Source organism: Mastigoproctus giganteus, chromosome 1 (genome assembly GCF_048544385.1).
Source record: "Mastigoproctus giganteus isolate SK-2022 chromosome 1, ASM4854438v1, whole genome shotgun sequence".
In the NCBI taxonomy this organism is placed as follows: Eukaryota; Metazoa; Arthropoda; class Arachnida; order Uropygi; family Thelyphonidae; genus Mastigoproctus; species Mastigoproctus giganteus.
The window spans coordinates 221,108,048-221,130,135 of NC_143575.1; the positions used below are offsets into that span (position 1 = coordinate 221,108,048).

The 22,088-nt window shown below is 38.3% G+C and overlaps 1 protein-coding gene across 1 annotated transcript in view; it reads left to right on the plus strand.

Moving 5' to 3' along the window:
* Usp32 (Ubiquitin specific protease 32) overlaps positions 1-22,088 on the plus strand; it is an 837,997-nt gene that overhangs the window by 385,686 nt on the left and 430,223 nt on the right. Inside the window, exon 17 of the mRNA XM_090368859.1 lies at positions 21,317-21,486. Coding sequence (XP_090224985.1) covers positions 21,317-21,486 — 170 coding nt within the window. The remainder of the gene's footprint in view (positions 1-21,316; positions 21,487-22,088) is intronic.

Genomic DNA, 22,088 nt, shown 5'->3' on the forward strand with positions numbered 1-22,088 from the left:
ACACCACATGATGGCATGGCATGCTTAGTGATCTTTACGCTCTTGGTCTACGGGGCAACCTTCCCAAATTTGTTCAGAATTATCTACATTTTAGATCGTTCCAAGTGAGATACCAACATGTCCTCTGCGCAACTTTCATTCAGGAAGGTGTTCCACAGGGATTAGTATTGAATGCCACTCTTTTTGCTCTTAGAATCGATTCCATCACTTAACAGCTTCCAAACACAATTGAGACTTACCTTTATGCAGATGACCTTTCTGTCTTCTGCCATTCCCAAAACATGAGATCTATTGAAAGACAGCTCCAGATATCACTAAATAAAATACAACAATGGGCCAGCCTGAACGGCTGTCGACTCTCTCAGCAGAAAACAGTTGCAATCCATTTTTGTAGACAACGAAAATTTCATCCGGATCCTGAACTTCAAATTTCCAATGTCTCCATCCCAGTCACTACTAACATCAAATTTCTAGGATTAATCCTTCACAACAAATTAAATTTCTTAGATCATATTAAAAACGCACGTACTTCCTGTATAAAAAAGTTAAATATACTTAGAACTTTATCCTCCCTAATATGGGGTGTACACCGCACCTCCCTGCTTCAGTTATTCAGGGCATTAATCAGATCCCGTCTCAATTACAGTGCTCCTGTCTATGGTTCTGCCAGAGCAAGCGCACTGCGCTGGCTTGATCCAGTTCAACACAGTGCCTTGAGGATTGCACTTGATGCATTGAGAACATCACACTAACTCATAGCCTCTACACTGATGCTCATAAGCCGTCACTAACATTACGTAGGAAAACCTTGTTACTGAAGTATGCTGTCAGAATACAAAGTTGTGCCTCGCATCCCATTCAGCCATATCTATTCAACACGCCATTAGAAAATATCTACAGAAATAAACCTAGTGTAGTAAAACCAGCTGGTCTTCGCCTCTTTGAACTGATGCAGATTTGGAATGTTTCCATTTGTTCTGTACAACAGGTAGTAAATTTCGCTCAACCACCATGGAGTCCTGCTGTTCTACCGACTTGTAACACCTCTGCCAATGGGAAAAGAATATTCTACAAGCATCAAATACCAGATAACTTCATGCAGTTCACACTCATAGATATATTGATTTTTTCCCGATTTATACAGATGGCTCTAAATCCAACTAGGTGCCTCCGTAGCCTGGTGGGAAGGAGCAGCAGTGCATAGCACACGCTTCTTGGTTAGACCGGGGTTCGAGCTCGTCACCACCAAATACGAAGGATGCGGAAAGGTCAGGGAATGACCACCACATATCCCGGAGCAATGTGGCCTTAGTTGCTAATGCTTCTAAAAACCAAACAACAACAACAACAACTAAATCCAACTGAAACGTTGGAGCAGCCACAATGTTTCCAAACACCACTTTTTCGGCATTCCTTCCACTTGAATACAGTATCTTCTCAGCAGAATTATATGCAATTACACTAGCCTTAGAAAAGATCTGTTCTGACTCTTCATTAAAATTTGTTATTTACACTGATTCCCTCAGCTCAATTATGGCATTATGTAACTCCTCAGATAAAGTTCACCCTGTAAATGAAATTAGAAGATTTTTACTGCAGATTGAAGAGCGCCACCAACTGTTCACCTTCTGCTGGATTCCGGCACATTCTGGAATTCATGGTAATGAACTGGCCGATAAAGCTGCAAAAAATCCAACTACCTTAGATTTAATAAATATCCCTGTTCCAGCATCAGACTATTCATAAATCATTCATGGCACATGTCTAACAGAATGGACAGCACTCTGGCATTCTCAAACAAATAATGAACTTTTTCAATTTAAACAGGATCCTAACATTTGGCATTCCAGTATCCGTACATCAAGAAGAGAAGAAATAGTCCTTTCAAGAGTAAGAATAGGTCATACTCATTTAACTCGCTTTCATTTACTCACGGGAGATGATCCACCCCAGTATCCACATTGTTCTGTAAATCTGACTGTTAAACATATTCTCATTGAATGCCCATACTATAAACAAGACAGAAATACAACCCTGCTATCATTGGTTAACCTTCGGAAACCAGTAACTCTAGAGAATGTCATTGGTGACAATGCAAATATTCCTGAATTTTTCAACTTTCTGAAGCAAATTGGAGTCTAATCATTTCTGATTTCAGCCTTTTCTGACATTGCAAGAATTTCTCATATATTCACATAATAACTGAATAGGTGCATTATAGCCAAAGTAGCTTATGCGCCATCAAACCCCCACAACAACAACAACAACCAATTTATATATGTTCCATATGCAACCCCAATAAGTGAACAAAGCAAAAATTATGAAAGCACAACATAATAATAACTTCTTCACGTGCCTTGCTCTGTCCCCTGGACATTGACTAAGGAAAAAGCATTTCTGGCTTCCGCTAGTCTGAATAGTTTTTCTACATTTTATATGCCAGTCCATTGTTGAATGCTATGCAGCCAAGACGTTCTCCTCCTACCAATCCCCCGTTTTTCTTTAGTCTTGCCTTTTATTATCAACTGAGGGAGATGATATTTCTCTTCTCATAGAATATGGCCAAGATAAGAGATTTTCCTACATTTGATGGTAGTTTTTAAGGCCTGACGTAGCCGAGTGGTCAGGAGCACGGAGTGCAGTAGCATGCACTCCTTAAGTGGACTGCCCATGACTGCTAAATATGATTAATGTTCAAACCCGTAACTGCTAAATACGATTAATGTTTGTTTTGATGATTTATTGTAAACTCCACTGGCTTGGTGGTCGTGCCAGAGTATAAACAAGAACTTTCTTTATGTTCTTGCTCTGCGAAGGACTTCATTGTTGTTTACTAAGTCAGTCCATGGTATTCGCATCATCTTACAATGCAGTATCCACATCTCGAACCCCTCTAACTGGTTCAGTGAATTTGCTTTGAGAGTCCATGTCTAAGCACCATATAAAAGTACAGACCAGATGTAACTTTTGACCATACGTTGCCTTAATTTCAGTTTGAGGTTGTCATTGCAAAGAAGTGTCCTCATCTTCTTGAAGGTTGCTCTGGCAATTTCAGTCCGAATTCTTGTTTCTTTCTAGGGTCTAAGTTCTCCGTGATAGTGCTTCCCAGGTATTTGAAGTGACTGACATGTTCAGTGGGATTGTCATTGAGTGATAGATCTACATTTTCATACTGTTTGTCCACTATACATATATAATTTCAAACCTAGTAATGTCCTGGGAAAATGAGTCACTGAAGTGGTTTTCCGCTATATAAGTTCAGCCACCCCTAACATGGAGAAATGACACTGTTTGCTGCCGCCCAGTGTGGGACAGACTTGCAGTACCTGTTGGCCTGTGGAAGCTATTTAATTTCACTTCTACTACCCATATCTGGGAGGCATTCCCTAATCTGCAAACCTGGGGACGTGCCCTCTAGGGGTTACAGGTTCCACTGGAGGAATATAATAACCAGATTTTCAAAAGCCAAAATGCCTACACCCCCCCCCCCATTTTTCCAAATTCTAATACTCTTGCAACCAAAGCTCTTATTTATATACTACATGTGGGAGTTTTAATTGTGCTTTCTTGGACAGAATAATTGGAGACTGTTTATCAAAGTGCACAAATTGCATTTAACCAACAGAAGAATAACAAAATCAGATCCCGCCTTCCACTCATGGACAGTGTGTCAAAGTTGAAAGTTTTAGCAATAGTTATATTTGATGGAAATTATATAAAGAAGCATTTATGATTGTAATTATAGAAAACAACATAAACCAAAACAATAGACACAAGTAGATTAAAGTCAGGCTGGCTTATTCAAAAATAGGGTCTCAAACCAGTTAATAAAAGAAACCCGATGCTTTCAGACAAAATCCAATCAATGACCTCAGGAAATCATAATAAATAGTTCTGAGGCTAACACTGAGCCCAAGAACAAATTCTACTTAACACTTCTCCCAAATTCCCCAAGGAAATATAAAACTATGGCACCTGGAGATCTTTGTCTAATCACTCTTAATTCCACCTAATCAGTACTTAATACCCAGTGGTTAATTCTAATTAACTTTAGTCAATTTAATAGAATGTAACATCCTATTCAGAGTACTTAGTTAAGTATATGACCACTCGGCTTCTGTAGGCAACTGACGAGGAGCGGAAGTGCAATAGCATACACTCTTTGAGTAGACTAGGGTTTAAGCCTCTGACTGCTAAATACGATTGATCTGCCAACCTGTCAGTGTGGCAGATTATGGTCCATTCATAATTGTTGAGGAGGCCTCCATCATGCGTTGGATTGATAATGATTGCAGATTTATTTTATTTAACCACATATGAGAAATAGTTTGTCATTTTTTTTTTTTTTTTTTAACAATGCAACTCCAAGGTTACGAGTTACCTCCTTAATACGCTTCCATAGCCAGGTAGGCAGGAGCAGCAGTGCGTCGTAGTACACGCTTCTTGATTAGACCGGGGTTCGAGCCCGTGACCACCAAATATGGAAGATGCGGAAAAGTCAGGGAATGACCACCGCATATCTCTGGAGTAATATGGCCTTAGTTGCTAATGCTTCTAAAAAAAACCAAATAACAACAAATAATAAATAACTTTCTTAATATTAATTATTAGATTAAATAGATTTTAAATAATGCACTCTTAATTTAAACTTTACCAAAAGTTAGAGATCTAGTTTTCTCATGTTCATACTTTTAAAATTTTGATCAATTAACAGCGGATCAAAAGTCAAAACTATAATGTTCTACAATTCAAATGATCATCACTTTAATAGATTTCCCCCCCCCCCTTTTCTTTTGTTAGAAATTTCATTGTCACTTGCAGTGTACACCAGCATGCCTACTTCACTGTGAAATATAATGTATCTAATCCCATTCTTAAAGTAGTCAGTTGTTTAATTCATTTATGTATTTTGCATATATGAGGATCTAAAAAAAAAATAAAATAATTCTTTTAGTAATTTGTAGTGAAAATGATACAAGAAAGAAAGCTTACGCATCAACAGGAAGAAAAATGAAAAGAAAGACATTTCTGACTGCTCAAATAATTTGCATAGTTGCTCCTTAAATTTATTCATACTACTCACTCCCACACCACCAGATGAAAGGTTGTTCCCCCAATCAACTATTTATTGGCTGAAAGCAAATTTCTGCACATCTATCTGGCAACTATATTTCCTTAATTTAAATTTATACCCACTGCCCCATGTGTGTTGTCTGATCAAAAGGAAAGATGCTATCAGCATTTAGCATATGCATTCCATTTGGAGCCTTAAACACCTTAATCAACTCTCCTTTCAGGTGTCTAGTTTCAACAACTGATCAAAATCCTTCCTAAGATGAGGCTTCCAGACCCTTTTGCAGTACTCAAGATGCAATCTAACCATTGCCATATACAACAGGATAATTGCCTTATTATCCTTGCTGGCAAAATTCCTGTATGTCATTTAAAAAACCCCATGAGCTATCATGGCAACCTGACTGTGCAGGTACCTCCAAGTTTTTTTGTTCTCCATCTTCACTGTTGTATCACACAGTTGATACATTGTTTTGGATTACTGTTACCTGTGTGCATTACCTTACATTTGTCAATGTTAAACTTCAATTGCCATTTTCATAACCTGATAATTGTCATTAATTACACTATGAACCTGGATGTATGTGTCTGTCTCTCAAGATATACACTTTCTCCGGAGGGGGGATATTATACCTCCCTGCAATATCAGACAGTTACATTCATCTCATGCTACTACGAACAACAATGCCTGTAAAATTTATACATATGGTTCTAGAACTGACAGTATGGTAGGTGCTGCGGCAGTTTTTCCTTTATGTACAATTTCATCCACACTACCGCTTGCTTGCAGCGCTTAGTAAGATTATTAAGTTTTCCACCTCATCTGCCATAATTTACACAGACTTCCTCAGTGCTGTCCCTGCCATAAGGAAAAATTTCCCCTCTTCTCATTATACATTGAAACAGATTCATTCCCATCTATTCTCCTGTAGTGTGTCCAATCAGTTTTTGCTGGATCCCTGGCCATTCTGGCATTCTGGGCAATGAAAGTGCTGACTTTGCCGCTAAATATCCTCAACCCACTCTTTTACATCTTCAGGTTCCTTATGCTGACTATAAGTCTGTCCTATGCAAAGAGTGCTACAATAAATGGTCATAGATCTGGAAAAGTGACACCAACAATAAACTTTACCAGATAAAAGATCCAAAGCTGTGGCTCTCTGGCTTCCGATGAAACAGGCAAGAGGAAATGGTACTGGCAAGACTCAGAATTGGACACTCTCATCTGTTCCTATTATTGGGAGAAAACCCACCACAGTGCTCATCCTGTCAGACGCAACTTACGGTCCGTCATTTTCTGATTGGTTGTCCCTTACATTCAACCATCCGGTCAAACACTTTTCAGTCTCTCTCCACATTGAATATATCACCTGATTTATTTCATTTCTTAGGAAATTAAGCAAATATATATATATTTTTTATCTTATGATGTAAGCAATACACAAAGGAACCAGTTTTTTCATGCTTCCTTCGTGTATCATGGCCGTGAGGTCCAATTGGAGAGTACGGGACCGTTGTAATATCGAAACCCGAGATGGGATTTGAACCCGTGTCCTTTGGGTTGCCAGGCAGGTACTTTACCCACCTGACTAGCCCGGTCAGCTAAGAAAATATTTAAGAACTTTTATTGTATCTAAAACATATTGTCTTGTACAGAAGCATATAATTTAACATCTCTAATGATATGCTTCTTGTGAATTAACAATGAACAGACACAATTTGGCCTTAGTAGCCCTTGTGTCGTTAAACCCAACAACAACAGCAACACTATGAACCTTTGTATCGTTTGCATAACTTAGACATTAAGCCTGACATGCCTTTATCAGTATCATTAATAAATATTGAAAACAACAGTGGACCCCACTCTTATACCCGGGGGCCCCACTAGTAACATTAGTCCAAGAAGAGCAGTGCCTATTGATAACTACTCTCTATCTTCTCCCACTCAACCTTTATCCATTTGTTTATCTGTAGCAATAACTTACCCCTAATGCCACACTGCTCCAATTTGTATGGCAGTCTTTTATATGATACAATATCAGTTTCGATTTCAGTACAAGTATTCAAGTATTTGTGTTTGTTAGGCGGGATCCAGGGTTTCCCCTATACACCGCAGTGTACTCTAAAAGCATATCGCTGAGCCGGCAGAAAAAAAAAACTTTTCAAGGAAAGAACAACTAATAAAATGTTTGAACCCGTTACTGTGTGTAAGTGTGTGTTCTGTTGTATGTTGTGTGCCGGCTCCTGGCATTTCGCAGTCTGGGGGCAGAAGCAATTTCCTTCTACCCCCAGACTCCCGTCCCTAGCCACATGGAGGCAGCCAGGAATAACTATACTTCATACTGATGCAAAACATCAAGAATAAATGGGAAGGACTTAGTAGGAAAATAGTTAGAAGAAAGAAATGGAAGAAATAGGTTAGAAAAGGAAACAGAAGAGGAAAAAAGAATTTCCTCAACACTAGTGGCAAATAATTAAAAACATTTCAACAAATATTGCTTTAAAACTCTTACTATTACAAAATATTATTTATATTTTGTTATATAAAATCTTCCAATTGAAAGCAAAAATAAGTAAGTATATTCAACTACAGTTAAGTTAAATTTGATTCAATAACACCAATTAACTTATTACAACAAAATTCAGCAACTATTGGAACAACACTTAAGTAAATAATTACATTTACCATTTAACTTAATGAATCAACCACCAGCCCGAATGGGGCTGAAATTTACAAAATCTCAATTTCTGAGAAGAGATATACATATATACAAAACTAGAAAACAAACACAGAACAGACTCAGGAACCCAAAAACAAAACCAGGTAATAACTGTAAGTTACAATATAATACAAAAGTTCTAGAAGAGTTAAAACTTTGTTACATATTTACATTTAACTACGAGCTAAGACATCTCATTTACAACAGAAGTACAAGAAGAAAGACTCCACCCCAACCAGGGCAAAACAAAAACTGTGCATTATTATACCTAAAACACAAGAGTTAGATTCCTAATGGTGTCGATGTTATCTAAGAACTATCTGACATTAAGATTTTCCGACGTTTGAAAACCTTATCCGCAAAAGTTGAAAAAGCCCCAAACAATTCCAAAGAGGAAACCAAAAGAGGAAACTCAGAAACATCAAACACGTTTGTTATTAATTGAAAAGGAAGCCGTAAATCAACATATAAAGGACAGTCTAATATTATGTGTGGAACTGTTTCCAATTCACCACACAAACAGTTTGGAGAGTTAGCAAGACCGAAATGAAAAAGCTTAAAATTAATGCTACCGTGCCCAGAAAGAAGAAAGGTGAGATATAGACCTGGCGTAAACCAGGGAAAGTTATCCCTAGTAAAAATTTCTACTGTAGGTTTAAAACTATAAGTTACTCTTCCTTTTGTATTAAGATTCCAATCCTGTTGCCAGGAATCTTTAAAGAGTGCTGTCAACCTTTTACATTCCTCCTTATAGGTAAGATCCAAATTGTTAGAATACTGGTTCAATTGGACAAGAATACCTCGACTTTTATGGAACATAAGAAAATTTTGAATAACCTCATATTGAATTGGTAATTTCCCAGTTAAAACTAACAGGGCTGGGGTAGAAATGGTTCTGCAAGCACGTGATGTTGCTAAAAGGAAAAAACGTTGCGCTTGTATAAGATACTTTGCAACCATAGTTGTAGTACATTTACGGCCCCAAGCACCAGCAGCATAGACAATAATCGGGATAAAGATGCATCTGTAATATGTTCGAAGCACACTGGATTTTAAACCAGAAGTACATCTTGCTATATGAAGTATTTTGCCAATGAGGATTTTAATTTTCTTTAGCAAGTATTTCGCATGCTGGACGAAATTTAGCTTATTATCCAGCATGACTCCTAAATATTTGAAAGAAGTTACAAGGCCAATAGAATTATCATTAAGTTTTACGGTTGGTGGTCTGTTAACAGCTAGCCGCCCCTTCAACAGCATCTGCTTTGTCTTTGAGACTGAGACCTCGAGCTTATGCAGTTGGCACCAGCAGTCAAGATCAAGGAGTGCCTCATTGGCACGTTCCTCCAATTCCAACCTGGAATTACCAAGGATGAGAACGACCAAATCATCGGCGTAAGCAACTTTATGTGTATATGGTAGATTTTGAGTGAGCCACCCATCCAGAACAACGGACCAACAAATTGGTCCCAGAACAGAGCCCTGGGGGCAGCCACGAGTAACCTGTCTCTTTACAACTTCAAAGCCAGAGGAGACAACAATGTTACGGTTTGAGAAATAACTTGATATTAACCTGTATAAAGGAATGGAAACCTCGGCCTCCCGAAACCTCGCGAGGACACTTTGCCACCATAAGGTGTCAAAGGCCCCCTTGAAGTCTACAAAGAGACCAAGGACATATTTGCTATTAGAGGCAGCTGTCAAATCAAGGGTGGCGATTTCAGTACATTTCATTTCATTTGAGTGAGCTTCCATCTCAGTTGCCACCCGGATTTTCATCCATATGCAACCAATTCTCATTCAATACATCAGTCTTAACTTAAAATAAAAACCAATATATTAAGACCAATATGGTCAACTCAAAATCAACGAAATTAAACTATTATTCGACCATTTAGCCTTGCAGTGGGGATGGGCAATCACATCACACACCACAAGTTGCCGTCCCCACCACGAGGAGGTAGGTCACTACTACCACCCGGGCATCGCCCGGCAGCGACTATAAGCCAATTTTGCAAAATTTAAGAAGGAACAAAGAAATTCATTATTTACAAAAATATAACTTAAATTTCCTTCAATGAGAGCGAGCGTCCCAAAGTCCAACCTCGCTCTCAAGTCCTCATATAAAGCACAGTACAGCAAGATGTGAAGGCCAGTCTCAGATTCTCCACACTCACAGAACTCCGTAAGGGACAACCCCAAACGAAACAGCCTTGACCTCAGGCCATGCCCCGTAAGCACAGCAGCAGCTGCAAACCCAAACCGGAGCCAGGAGCATCGCTCCCTACTCACAATATGGACCGAGGGCATAAAGGCATACAAATGTCGACCTTTCTCAGAGTTTGTCCATTGGCACTGCCATATAGCACTCAGCTCATCATTGATTCTCCCCCGTTCTGCTGTTATACCAGGGAAAACAACCAGCTGCCCCACCGGGCATGACCGGACGCCAAAAATCACTCTGGTAATTCCCCGCTTAAGAGCATATCGCAACGCAAACTGCGCCACTACTAACTCTGCAGGCATTTTCCCTGCAAGGACGCACAAAGCATCCGTGGACACAGTTCTACAAGCCCGGGTTATGCCCAAAAGAGCAAACCTCTGTGCCGAAGACAAGATTCTACGTACATGAGAATATTCAATACACCCTCCCCAAGCCCCAGCAGCGTAAGTCAAAATCGGGGTAAAGATGTTATCATAAAGAAGGTGGAGGGCACACCCCTTTATACCCCATTCAACACGCGTAACTCGCCGGAGCTTGGCATATAACCGCTTCACCTTGTCTCTGACATAGGCAGCATGTGCTACCATAGAAAGCCGCTCACCAAGGACAACACCCAGATATCTAGTATTCTTAACCACTCTAAGCAAGAAGTCACCAGAACGACATAAAGGAGGGCGAGTCCCACTGAGGCGTCCCCTCAGGAGAACTGCCACAGATTTTTCAGCTGAGACCTCAAGCTTATGCTGAAAAGACCAATTCAACAACTGACCTAAAACAGCAGCTGTACGATCTTCAAGCATCCGGCGGGATTCACCACACACCAGGATAACTAAGTCATCAGCATAAGCTATACTGGTCGTGCCTTCCACACCTTGCATCTGGAGGTACTCATCTAAGACCCAATTCCAGAGAGTCGAAATCTAAATATACACTAGACTGTCGAAATAATGGTACATTGAGATCATGTGTTTACATACAGCGCAGATGTCTTGCAGTGCCGGGAAAAAGAAAACAGCAAGTCACGTGATTACTTTTTTTTGTTTAAATTCGCAGTTTTGAAAGTGAATTGTGTACTGATGTCACGGATTATAGCACTATTTTACATTTATTTTAAATTAAAAACCCCTCACTGTGGCTCCTAAAGTTAATAAACCTCATACAGAGAAGAAAAGAAGAATAATTAAGAACATTGAAGCTTAGTGACAAACTTAATATAATAAAGAAAATACAACGGCATAAGTAGGAGTGTATTAATGGCAGAATATAACATTGGATTGTCAACATGTTTATTTTTATTATTATTTTTTTTTAACAGGTAATAAAATTGCATTCTTAATCTCTCTATTTCTTATTTAGCCCCATTATTTTTGCATTAAATATATTAAAAATAAAACTTTCTATATAACGGAAAAATCAAAATAATGGCATCTTGAATCCCCGAAGGTGCCGTTAGTTATTCTGAAAGTCTACTGTATGATGTCAAAATTATTTTTCACATTCAGTTCCTTTGTTATTGTGTCATAGTATCCAATCAGACTGGTCAGACATGATCATCTCTTAACAAATCCATGCTGTGACTGCAGTATAACTGCATTTCTGTGTAGATGGTCCTGCATTACTTTTTTAACCAGTGACTATTATTTTGCCTAGAACAGAAGCCAAACTAATGGATCTTAATTACTCATGTCACTCTTTGTTCTCATTTGTGAATTAGGGATACATTTCCACATCTCCAGTTCATAGGCCTCCCTGAATCCAAGGATAGTCTCATAGGTTTGCTAAAGGTTTGCTGACCTCTTTTGCTGCCTCTCTCAATATAACTGGATAGATCCCACTCCCCAAGGTGCCTTATTTACATTTAGCTTTGGTAATTTCTCTTATATTTTCCTAGACTCACAAAATCTTCTATTTCCACAATGCTGATCATCGGTATGCCTTCCATAAAAATAGGTCTCCCCTAGATGTACTTCTCAAAAAAGAATCCATCTACAGCGCCGTTAGGCTTCATTTAGTTAGGGTCAACTATAACTAAATGTTGTCTCGTATAACTAATGTATATTTGGAAAGTATCTGACCCCACTTGGAATCACAGTATAGTTAAGTGCATGGATTAGTTACGACTAAGGGCCACCTTTCTCAAATACAGTACTTCTTAAAACTGCACACCTTTCAGGTTCAATATCAGAACATACTGTTCACATCACAGTGAGAGGGTGTCCTGCATGGTTCTGTATTGAGGGCAACCCCTGCTTGTGATCTGGGTGAACAGTACACAGACCTTTCAAAAACCATTGAAGTTTATTTGTATGCAGATCTCATGACCATCTTCTGTCAATTGAAGAGCATGAACACTATTGAAAGACAGCTTCAAGTTGCTATAGACAAAATAGAATCCTGGACTTTACATAATGGCTACTGCTTTTCGAACAAAAATCCATCATCACTAACTTCTGCAAACCACTCACTCCATCCTGCTCCTGAACTATAAATCAGTAACATACTGATTCTTCTTGTTCATACTGTTCAATTTGTAGAAATGATACTAGATAAGAAATTAAACTCTCAAGCTCATGTGAATTATCTTTGCACCATCTGCTTAAAGAAATTAAATATACTCCAGTCTGTCTGATCCATATCATAGTGTGCTGATTCACACACCCTACTTTGTCTTTATAGAGCTCTGATCATGGTCGTGCTTAGACTGTGGAGCTCCAGATGACTCCACAAGAAAAAGTACTTTATAGCAATTAAAGACCATTCAAGATTGCTCTGAAAAACCCAGGAGTTTTCTGAACCTCTATTGCACCACAATTACTCTTGCAGCATGATTCAGAAATTTGTGTTCTTCCTTCTTATCCTAATTGGAAATGCTTGTATAATAATGTATAGGATTAAATTTATAATAGCAACTGAAATTAACTGATATGCTTCACTTAGATTTAAGAAACTGGCTCAAACTTGGGCCATCAAAATAAGCATTATATTTCAGGACATGAACCCACCAGAGCTGCTTTGGATCAGTATATATTTTTTTTTTTTTTGGTAGTTGTTGGCGCATAGGCTTCTGTGGCCATAATGCACCTCCCAAGGTTTTTGCAGTACTTTGATCCCGCGACCTTTGGGTTGCTGGGCAGGCACTTTACCCACCCGGCTAGCCCGGTTGGCTTGGATCAGTATTACTGCAATCTGTGATGAGATATTCTCTCAAGGTATTTTTTCTCCATTGTTTTCAACAATGCGGAAAGAATACCTTATCTCCTCCCAGTATTAAGCAGTTATGTGCAACTAATTCTCTTTCTAACTTTCAGGCCTGCCTGCAAAATCTATGCTGATAGATTGAAAACTAACACTGTGGTAGGAGCTGCAGCAGTCTTTCACTATTTCAGTATCCTTACCAGTAGCATGCAGTATCTTCACTGCTGAATCTGTGCTATCAACCTAGCTCTTGATCAGATTACTAAACTGAATTGTGCCCACCTTGATATACACTGACCCTCTTAGTGCTGTCTCTGCTATAAGAAGTACCAACTTCTTTAATCCTGTAATAAAACATAAATTCTAAGTTACTTGCCTGCTAAATGTTAATGGCATCCCTCTTGCTGAGACTACACACACGAGGGGACATAAGTTGAGGAAGGATGGTTGCAGAACAGATGTGGGGAAGTTTGCCTTCAGCCAGCAGATTGTTGATTGTTGGAAAACCTGCTTCCATCTGTTGTTGGAAGTTGCTGTTGAATGTTACTAATGACCTAGCACAGATTGTTCATTTACCTACAAGAATACCGGACAATCGTAATCATACAGCCAATACGCTTGATCTTTTTCTCACAAACAACCCTTCTAAGTACAAGGTCGAAGTGAGAGGTCCTTTAGGCACTTCAGATCACAACTTGGTGATTGTCTCTTCTCCAATGGAACCTTTATCTCATAGCTATTCCGAACCTCGTGTTGTTTGGCATTACAAGAATGCAAAATGGGATGACCTGAGAGACTTCTTTTCCTTGGTCGGATTACTGTTTCAAAACTTCTGATGTCAACGTTTGCTCAGATCGTGTCAGTGAAATTATTCTTTCAGGAATGGAATCCTTTATCCCACACTCCACTTTAAAATCTCGTCCTTTATCTAAACCTTGGTTTTCCAATAAATGTGCTAAGGCTGTCCAAGAGAAGAATGTTGCATATCGTAATTGGCTTGTTCCTAATTCTTCAGTTTCATTTTCTGCCTACGCAGAAAATGAAACTCGCAACAATTGTAAAGCAGTTATTAATCAGTCCAAACTAGAGTTTGAACAGGCTAAGAGTAGAAAACTTGCTTCTTGCCCTAATGGTAGCCGAGCATTCTGGTCTCTTGCCAAAACTATTGGCCGCAACTTTTGCCCATCTCTGCTCCCACCTCTGTCCAAACCAGATGGTTCTGTTGTCACTTCAGCCAAGGATAAAGCTGACCTGCTAGCATCCCATTTTTCTTCCAGCTCATGTATTAATGAACTTGGTAAAACACCTCCCACCATTCCCAACACGGTCCATTCAATGCCTCCTGTGGTCTTCCGTCAAAAGGATATCAGAAGGATTTTGATGAATCTTGATGCTAAGAAAGCTCCAGGTCCTGATGGTATTTCTCCACTTGTTCTCAAAATCTGTGCTCCTGAACTTACTCCTATTCTTTGCCGCCTTTTTTCACTTTCTTATTCCAAAGGTGTTTTTCCTTCTGCTTGGAAATTTGCTCATATCCAGCCAGTTCCTAAAAAGGGTGAAAAATCCCTCCCATCCAGTTATCGTCCCATTGCAATTACTTCTACTCTTTCTAAAGTAATGGAGAAATCAATTAACCACCAACTCTTAAACTACCTAGAAACCTTCCATCTGATCAACGATCGCCAGTATGGATTCCGTCAGTGTCGATCCACTGGTGATATTCTGGCTTATGTTACCCATTTACGGACTAATTCAATGGAAAGGTTCGGTGAAACACAAGTAGTTGCTCTTGACATCTCAAAGGCTTCTGATCGTGTTTGGCATAAAGGTCTTCTAAACAAGCTTCCATCTTATGGTTTGCCAACTGTTTTTAGTAATTGGTTATCCAGTTTACTCTCTGATCGCTCACTGTGAGGGTGATGGTAGATGGCTCTCTGTCTTCTAACTTCTCCACTAATGCCGGTGTCCCCCAAGGTTCAGTTCTTTCCCCCACTCTTTTCCTCTTGTATATCAATGACCTTCTTCCATTGACTGAAATCCTATCCATAGGTTTGCCGATGATAGCACATTGCATTCAACTTTCCATTTTGAGAAATCTTGTCCTGCTCAATCAGCTTCAAGTTCTCGAAAATCTGCTGCCATTTCCTTAAATGCCGATCTTCAGGTAATTCTCCAGTGGGGCAAAGACAACTTAGTTGATTTCAACCCTTCTAAAACTCAGTCTTGTCTTATATCTCGCAAAAAGGATTCTTCTGCTCCTATGCTTATCTTTAGTGACACTCTGATTTCTAGGCAAAATGATATATCTCTTTTGGGGATTACCCTGACTTCTAATCTCTCTTGGCACAAGCACATTACAAAAATTGCTTCCTCTGCATCTAAAAAACTTGGTTTTCTTTTTCGCTCTCGGCGTTACTTTTCTTCCAAACAGCTGCTCACTCTGTATAAATCGCAAATCCGCCCTGCCATGGAATATTGTTCCCACATTTGGGGTGGTGCCCCCAAAACCTCTCTCAGGCTTCTTGATTCCATTCAGAAGAGGGCAGTTAGGTTAATTAATGATTCATCCCTAACAGAGTCTCTCCACTCGCTGTCTCATAGACGTACTGTTTCTGCTGCGTGCCTCTTCTTCAGATACTTCCATGGGCACTGTTCTTCTGAATTGGCTTCTGTAATTCCTGCTCTCTCTTTCAAAACAGTCCGAACACGTGCCGCCACCAGCCAACATCCATTTACTGTCCAACTTCAAACCCACAGAACCAACTTTTCATCTTCCTCATTTATTCATTCAACTGCCGTTTTCTGGAACAACCTTCCTTCATACGTATTTCCTGAAAATTACAATCTACAGAAGTTCAAGTCCAATGTCAACAAATATCTTCTTTCGTCTTCTCAACTCCAACCCAAGCATGGTACTAAGTACTATAGGTTCTAATACCTCTCGTGTTTGGGGTTCTCATATATAAAAAAAAAAAAAAAAAAAAGTGGATGGTTTGAATAAATTCAAGGAAGAACTGGACAAATACTTGAAAAGTATGGATGGGTGAAGGCGGGTTTTTTTTGCTGATGCTATATAAGCTTGTTTTCTTGCATCATTTGCCTACTAATATTAAAGATGAATCCACCCATCAGACTATAAAATTCTATTGAATTCCAGGACAGGCTGTCAAAGCAGGAAATGAAAGAGCAGACCTTACAGTCAAAGAACCATATACTTCATCTTCACAGTCTTTTCAAATATCATATACCAATTTTATATACCAAATAAAATATATACCAAATCATATACCAAAGTTATGATGGCTGTTCACTGATCTAGAGAGATTAACCAAGAAACAAACTTTACCAAATAAAACCCCAAACTCAGGCCCTCGAGCTTCCAAAAATGCAGGAAAGAGGAAGTAATATTATCGAGGCAAAAGATTAAGCATACACATCTCACTCGCCAGCACCTCCTAATGAATGTCAGTGCTCCCGAATGCACATCTTGCCATCATTTATTAATAGGTTGTCCTGTCCTGCTAGATATCTGCTGAAGTGCATTTCAGTCACTTAAAAATGTATAGCCATCACTGGCACTGTTTCACACTCTTGGGGAGATGATGCTAATATGGAAGGACTTTTTACTTACCTAAACTAAACTGTACCGTACCATAAAATATGATTGAAATTTACAATTAAGTTAATTAAGCCATTTGGTAGACACAGTGTGGCCCTGGCAGCCCTCATGTTGTTAGCCCCAACAACAAACACAAATGAAATGATTGACATTTTTCTGATAACTGTCCTTTTATTACATATTTTTTTTACAAGTTTTGTATTAGGAACAAATTTATTCACTTCAAGTACGATGTAGTCTTTTTCTTATTTCCATTTTGCCAACTAGATAAATTGTATATACCAATTTTTTACTTACCTATCCCTACAAGAAGTAATAAACCAAAACTTACTGGAGAAGTAATAAACCAAAACTTTGTATAGCTTTGGTATAGGCACTTCCCGACTTACACAATACTCAAATTCTGTAAATTCGACTTTACGTAAGTTTTTGCCAGCCGGTGCAAACTTAATCGTGGAAATGCAATTTACATCTCGTAGGAATAAATGGAGGTATTATGAAAACATAGCAATGTGAACCCAATAGCACAATGTTGTTTTTTTTTTTTTTGGTAATTTGTTCCTAGATCTTGGAGGTTGAAATTTTCGTTATATAACTAAGCTATGTATCTCTATAAAAGGTCATTTTTACAATGGAGCACTACCCTTTCATCGTTATCATATATTCCGTTATAAGAATCAATTTTGAACAGCTTTGTTGATATTTTTATAAAGAACATGTCTGGAGATCACAATCATAAAACAATAAAAACGATTTGCACTTTCAGCTTTATTGGTCTTTTCTGTTAGTGCAGTCTCTTATATACGGATAGTAAACTCGATCTTATTGCATTTGTGATAATCCCGATAACTAGAATTGTGCGTTTTTATGTTATTTTGGTGACATGTTCCCCTTCACTGAAATCTTCAATCATATAAGAAACATAAATAAATTTTCAGAATCTTCTCTTCATTCCTATTTACTTATTACAATGATGAAGGGAAAGCGAACAACAGAAAGTGCAAGTGGTGGCAGTGCTAGGAAATGAAACAAAATAGATGACAAACTTTGTACTACTTCTTAACCATTTTCATCTTAGAAATGAAGATGAAAATGGTTAAGAAGTAGTACAAAGTTTGTCATCTATTGCATGGGAATTAGGCCTTGCTGCTTCTACAGTGAATGCTATTCAAAGGACAATGCGATTATAAAAGAACATGTTAAAGGATCAACGCATTTAAAATCAACAGTGATCACAAAACAGCGTTCTGTGTTATATCATAGAGAAAAAGCTATTAATAATATGGATGGAAAATTAGATTCAGAAGCGAGTGACCCTGAATCTAATGGCTATTCAAGCAAAAGCAACAAGCATTTATGGAGATATTAAGGATAAGCATGGCAAACCCCAAGTCAAGTTCGTGGCAAGCAACGTGGTTTAATAGGTTCAAGCATCGCGCTGGTTTCCACAACATTAAAGTATGCAGTGAAGTCATTTGTGCCGATTCTGCAGCAGAGAAAATTTTGTGATGTGTTCGAAAAAACCCCCTGCTACATTTCCTTCTAAACCTCTACAAGCGGCATACTTATCAGCTGGAGACGTTGATTCTTGCACCAATGCACGAAAGATAAAACTTGCTGACGTTATGCTGTCTCCTCTTTTTTTTTGTAATTTTATAATATTGAAATTTTTGTAATTGCACACTTTTGTAATTTTTCCTACGCATGAGATAAAAAAAAATTTAATAAATAATTCTATTTACATGTTTGTTGAACATTTCTTTTTTGCTTCGATCAAATTCAGCAAGCATAGTTGTGAGTGCTGCATAAGCCTTTAGGAAAATTCTGATTTATGCAGAGTTCTGCAGAATGCAACCTTTACATAAGTCGGGGTGTGCCTGTAAATGTACAAATGGTAATTTGGTGATGTTATTTTTGATATTTAATTTTTTTTTCTGTAAGTCAAGTAACTGTTTGCAGTGATGTTTGGATTGGCTCCTGTGACACCTGGTAAGTAGTACTGATGTATAATTAAGTTTTCTTGATTTAATTTATTTATTTTTATTTTTATTTTTTTTTTTTTTTGCAAATAATACTGTAATTTTTCTTTGCTTTGTCAGTGGGAGTTATGATAATGTATATATTTCTCTTAACTGTTTTGAACCAATTTCATGTTCAGAACTCTAGAATCTGCATTAGTATTCAATGCTCTCCTGATGTTTTATTCTGAGTAATCCACATATTGAATGATACGTGTGGCATATTTGTATGAGTTTTAAACAAAACTGAAATAGGTCTAACTTTAGTTTTTTTTTTTTTTTTTTTTTTTAAACATAATTTTAGTTTAGCAACTAATCCTGAATCTATAGGATATTACATTTCTCACTTCATGTTATTTAGAAACTGACTCACAGTTACGTTTATGCTAAGAATCTCGAAATTGTTTGGTGGGAGAGGAGGGACACACACACACACACGAGCGAAGCCTAATTGATTACATAAAGTGATTCAAATTAGTATTTTCTTATACCAGTATGCCCGTTCATATAATTAGAAATTCAGTATACACTGGTGTTCAAAGAAAGTGCATCACCTAGGAATTTCACATTTCTAACCCTTTTTCACAATGGTATGTTACAGTAATGACTAGCATCACAAATAGAAATATAAACAAAAGATATTTATTAATAGTTAAGGCAAAGCTAAGTAATATTTGACAGGTGCTCTCAAAATATTCCAAAATGAGCATTTGCAAACTTTATACAACAGTTTTGGAAAACATGACAATTATGGCTGAAATGTTATCAGAAGCCCTCAGTGTGCAGTTTATCATTTTAAATGGAAAACAAAATGAAAAGTTCACCAGGTAAAAACTAATATTTAGTTGAACTGCCTCTGGCAGACCGGGCTAGCCTGGTGGGTAAAGTGCCTGCCTGGCAACCCAAAGGTCGCGGGTTCGAATCCCACCTCAGGCTTGGATCAGAGTAGTGCAAAAACCTTGGGAGGTGCATTATGGCCACAGAAGCCGATGCGCCAACAACTAACAGAGAAAAAAAAAAGAACTGCCGCTGGCCCTGATGACAGCAGCACACTGTCGAGGCATTGACAAGATCAATTTCTGAAGATAATCAACTGATATTTCGTGATTTCAAACACAAATTATGGCTTCCTGAAGTTCACAAAGGGTCTTTGGTTTCTTTCTGGCAACTGCAGATTCCAAACGATGCAAAAGTTCTCTATAGGATTCAGGTCCAGGCTGTTTCCTAGCCAGCTAAGAGTTGTAATGGACCTTTCTTCCAACCATTTTTTCACCTGTAACAAATGTAAACACATTATTGTTGAACCTATAATGCAGAAATGAAGCTAAAGTAACTACAAAAGTGTCTACTTACACTTTTCGCCCGACGACAAGGAGCAGAGTTGCCCTGAAAGATGCAGTTACTTGGCAGGTTGAAATGGTCTCTAATAGTTGGCAGCAATTTGCCTTCCAATATAGCCACGTATCCATTGGCATTTACGAAACCTTTTATAAACTGCAGGTGACCTATCCAGCGATACAAAATGCACCCCCATATCATTTGGCTGGCAGGGAATTTCGCTGTAGACACCATACAGTCTGGATGGTATTCTTCACAACATCTATGATGGATCGTTTTTCTTCCATCAGAGCCGTGCAGGTTGAATTTCTTCTCATCCGAGAAAATAACTGACTTCCAATGCTTGGGGGTCCATTTCACATGCTTCTTACACCTAATTAATCGTGCCTTTTTCAATTTTTGTGTGAGAAGGAGCCTCTTCTTCTTAGGACGATGGGCTACAAGTCCATTTTTGAAGAGAGGTCTTCTGACTGTTACTGCACTTGCTACCACTCCTGTATATTTTCCCATTATCTTTCAGACAAAGAAGCTTTAAGGTTTTTAAGGCATAAGAGCTTCAAAACGCAGTCCTGTTTTGGTGTAGAGACTCGTTTGCATCCAGTTCCTTTTTTTTCTTTTCAGCAGAACCAGTATTCTTGAGTTTGAATGAAATCTACTCACTGTCGACTGATTACAAGACATTCTATAAGCAATATGATGGGAACATCCTTCCTCACATAAAGCAACAATAGCACTCTTTCTTCGTGGCATCAACTGCACACATCTCTCCATCCTGACACAAGCAGGGAATGATTGCAACTCTTGCAGAGCGTGCTTATAAAGCAGAAAGTAACAGCTGATGCAATATTAGGTCATCACCTATGTGTGTCGATCTTATCTGATGCAATCTGTAAGAAATATTGCCATATACTTAAGTTATTCGGATGACAATTACAATTTTAAGGGGTGATGCACTTTCTTTGAACACCAATGTATATCATACGAATTTGTTATGTTGCAGTACTATGATAATATTTCTCTTTCCTTGTCTACAAGACTTGATGCAAATTATTTTAGGGACCAAAGCATTCTAAGATACTCTGAAGGAAATAATTTGTTCTGTATTTTAAATTATGAGTATCTTTTATAGGTAGTCCACCAGCTTCATATACAAGTCATGTTCCAGCAATACCAAAGAGGTATTTAGCATACTTGGCATCATTTAGTCGCATGGCCACATTAAAGCAGGTGTTTGACTTTTTATGTGTGCGACTACGTCTTAGGACAGAAGATGCAAGACTTTGGCTGTACAAAGATGAAGTAAGGCCCATTTAATGATTACCTTGTTTGTGATAATGTGAAATGCTTTTTCATTGTTAACTGTAAAAGATTTGGTGTTTAATGATAAGCTTTTTTTTTTTTTTTTGAATGAAAATCCCAAACAAGAAAGGTATTAGAACCTATAGTACTTAGTACCATGCATAGGTTGAAGGTTGAGAAAATGAAGGACGATACTTGATGACATTAGACTTGAATTTCTGTATAGTGTATAATTTTCAGGAAATACATGTGAAATGTGAAGGATGGTTGTTCCAGAAAACGGAAGTTGAAAGAATAAATGAGGAAAAAGAAAGGTTAGTTCTGTGACTTTGAAGTTGGACATAGTGTATAGTGTTAATTGTAAAGTGGCTTTGGGGGTTTCCCCAACTCTGCATCATGCAATGTGATGAATACAAAACTGTAAAGGCCAGATTATATAAGTTAGTGAGTGTTCGTGTAGTATTAGTGTGTGGGGTTGTGTTTGTTGTGTTGTTCATTTGGCTTCTTAACCTAGCAGCATGTGTTTTCACACAGAAACCTAGTTTTCTGTGTGAAATCTGTCCAATGCCATGAGGAGGCGGGCTGAGCAGTAGGAAATATGA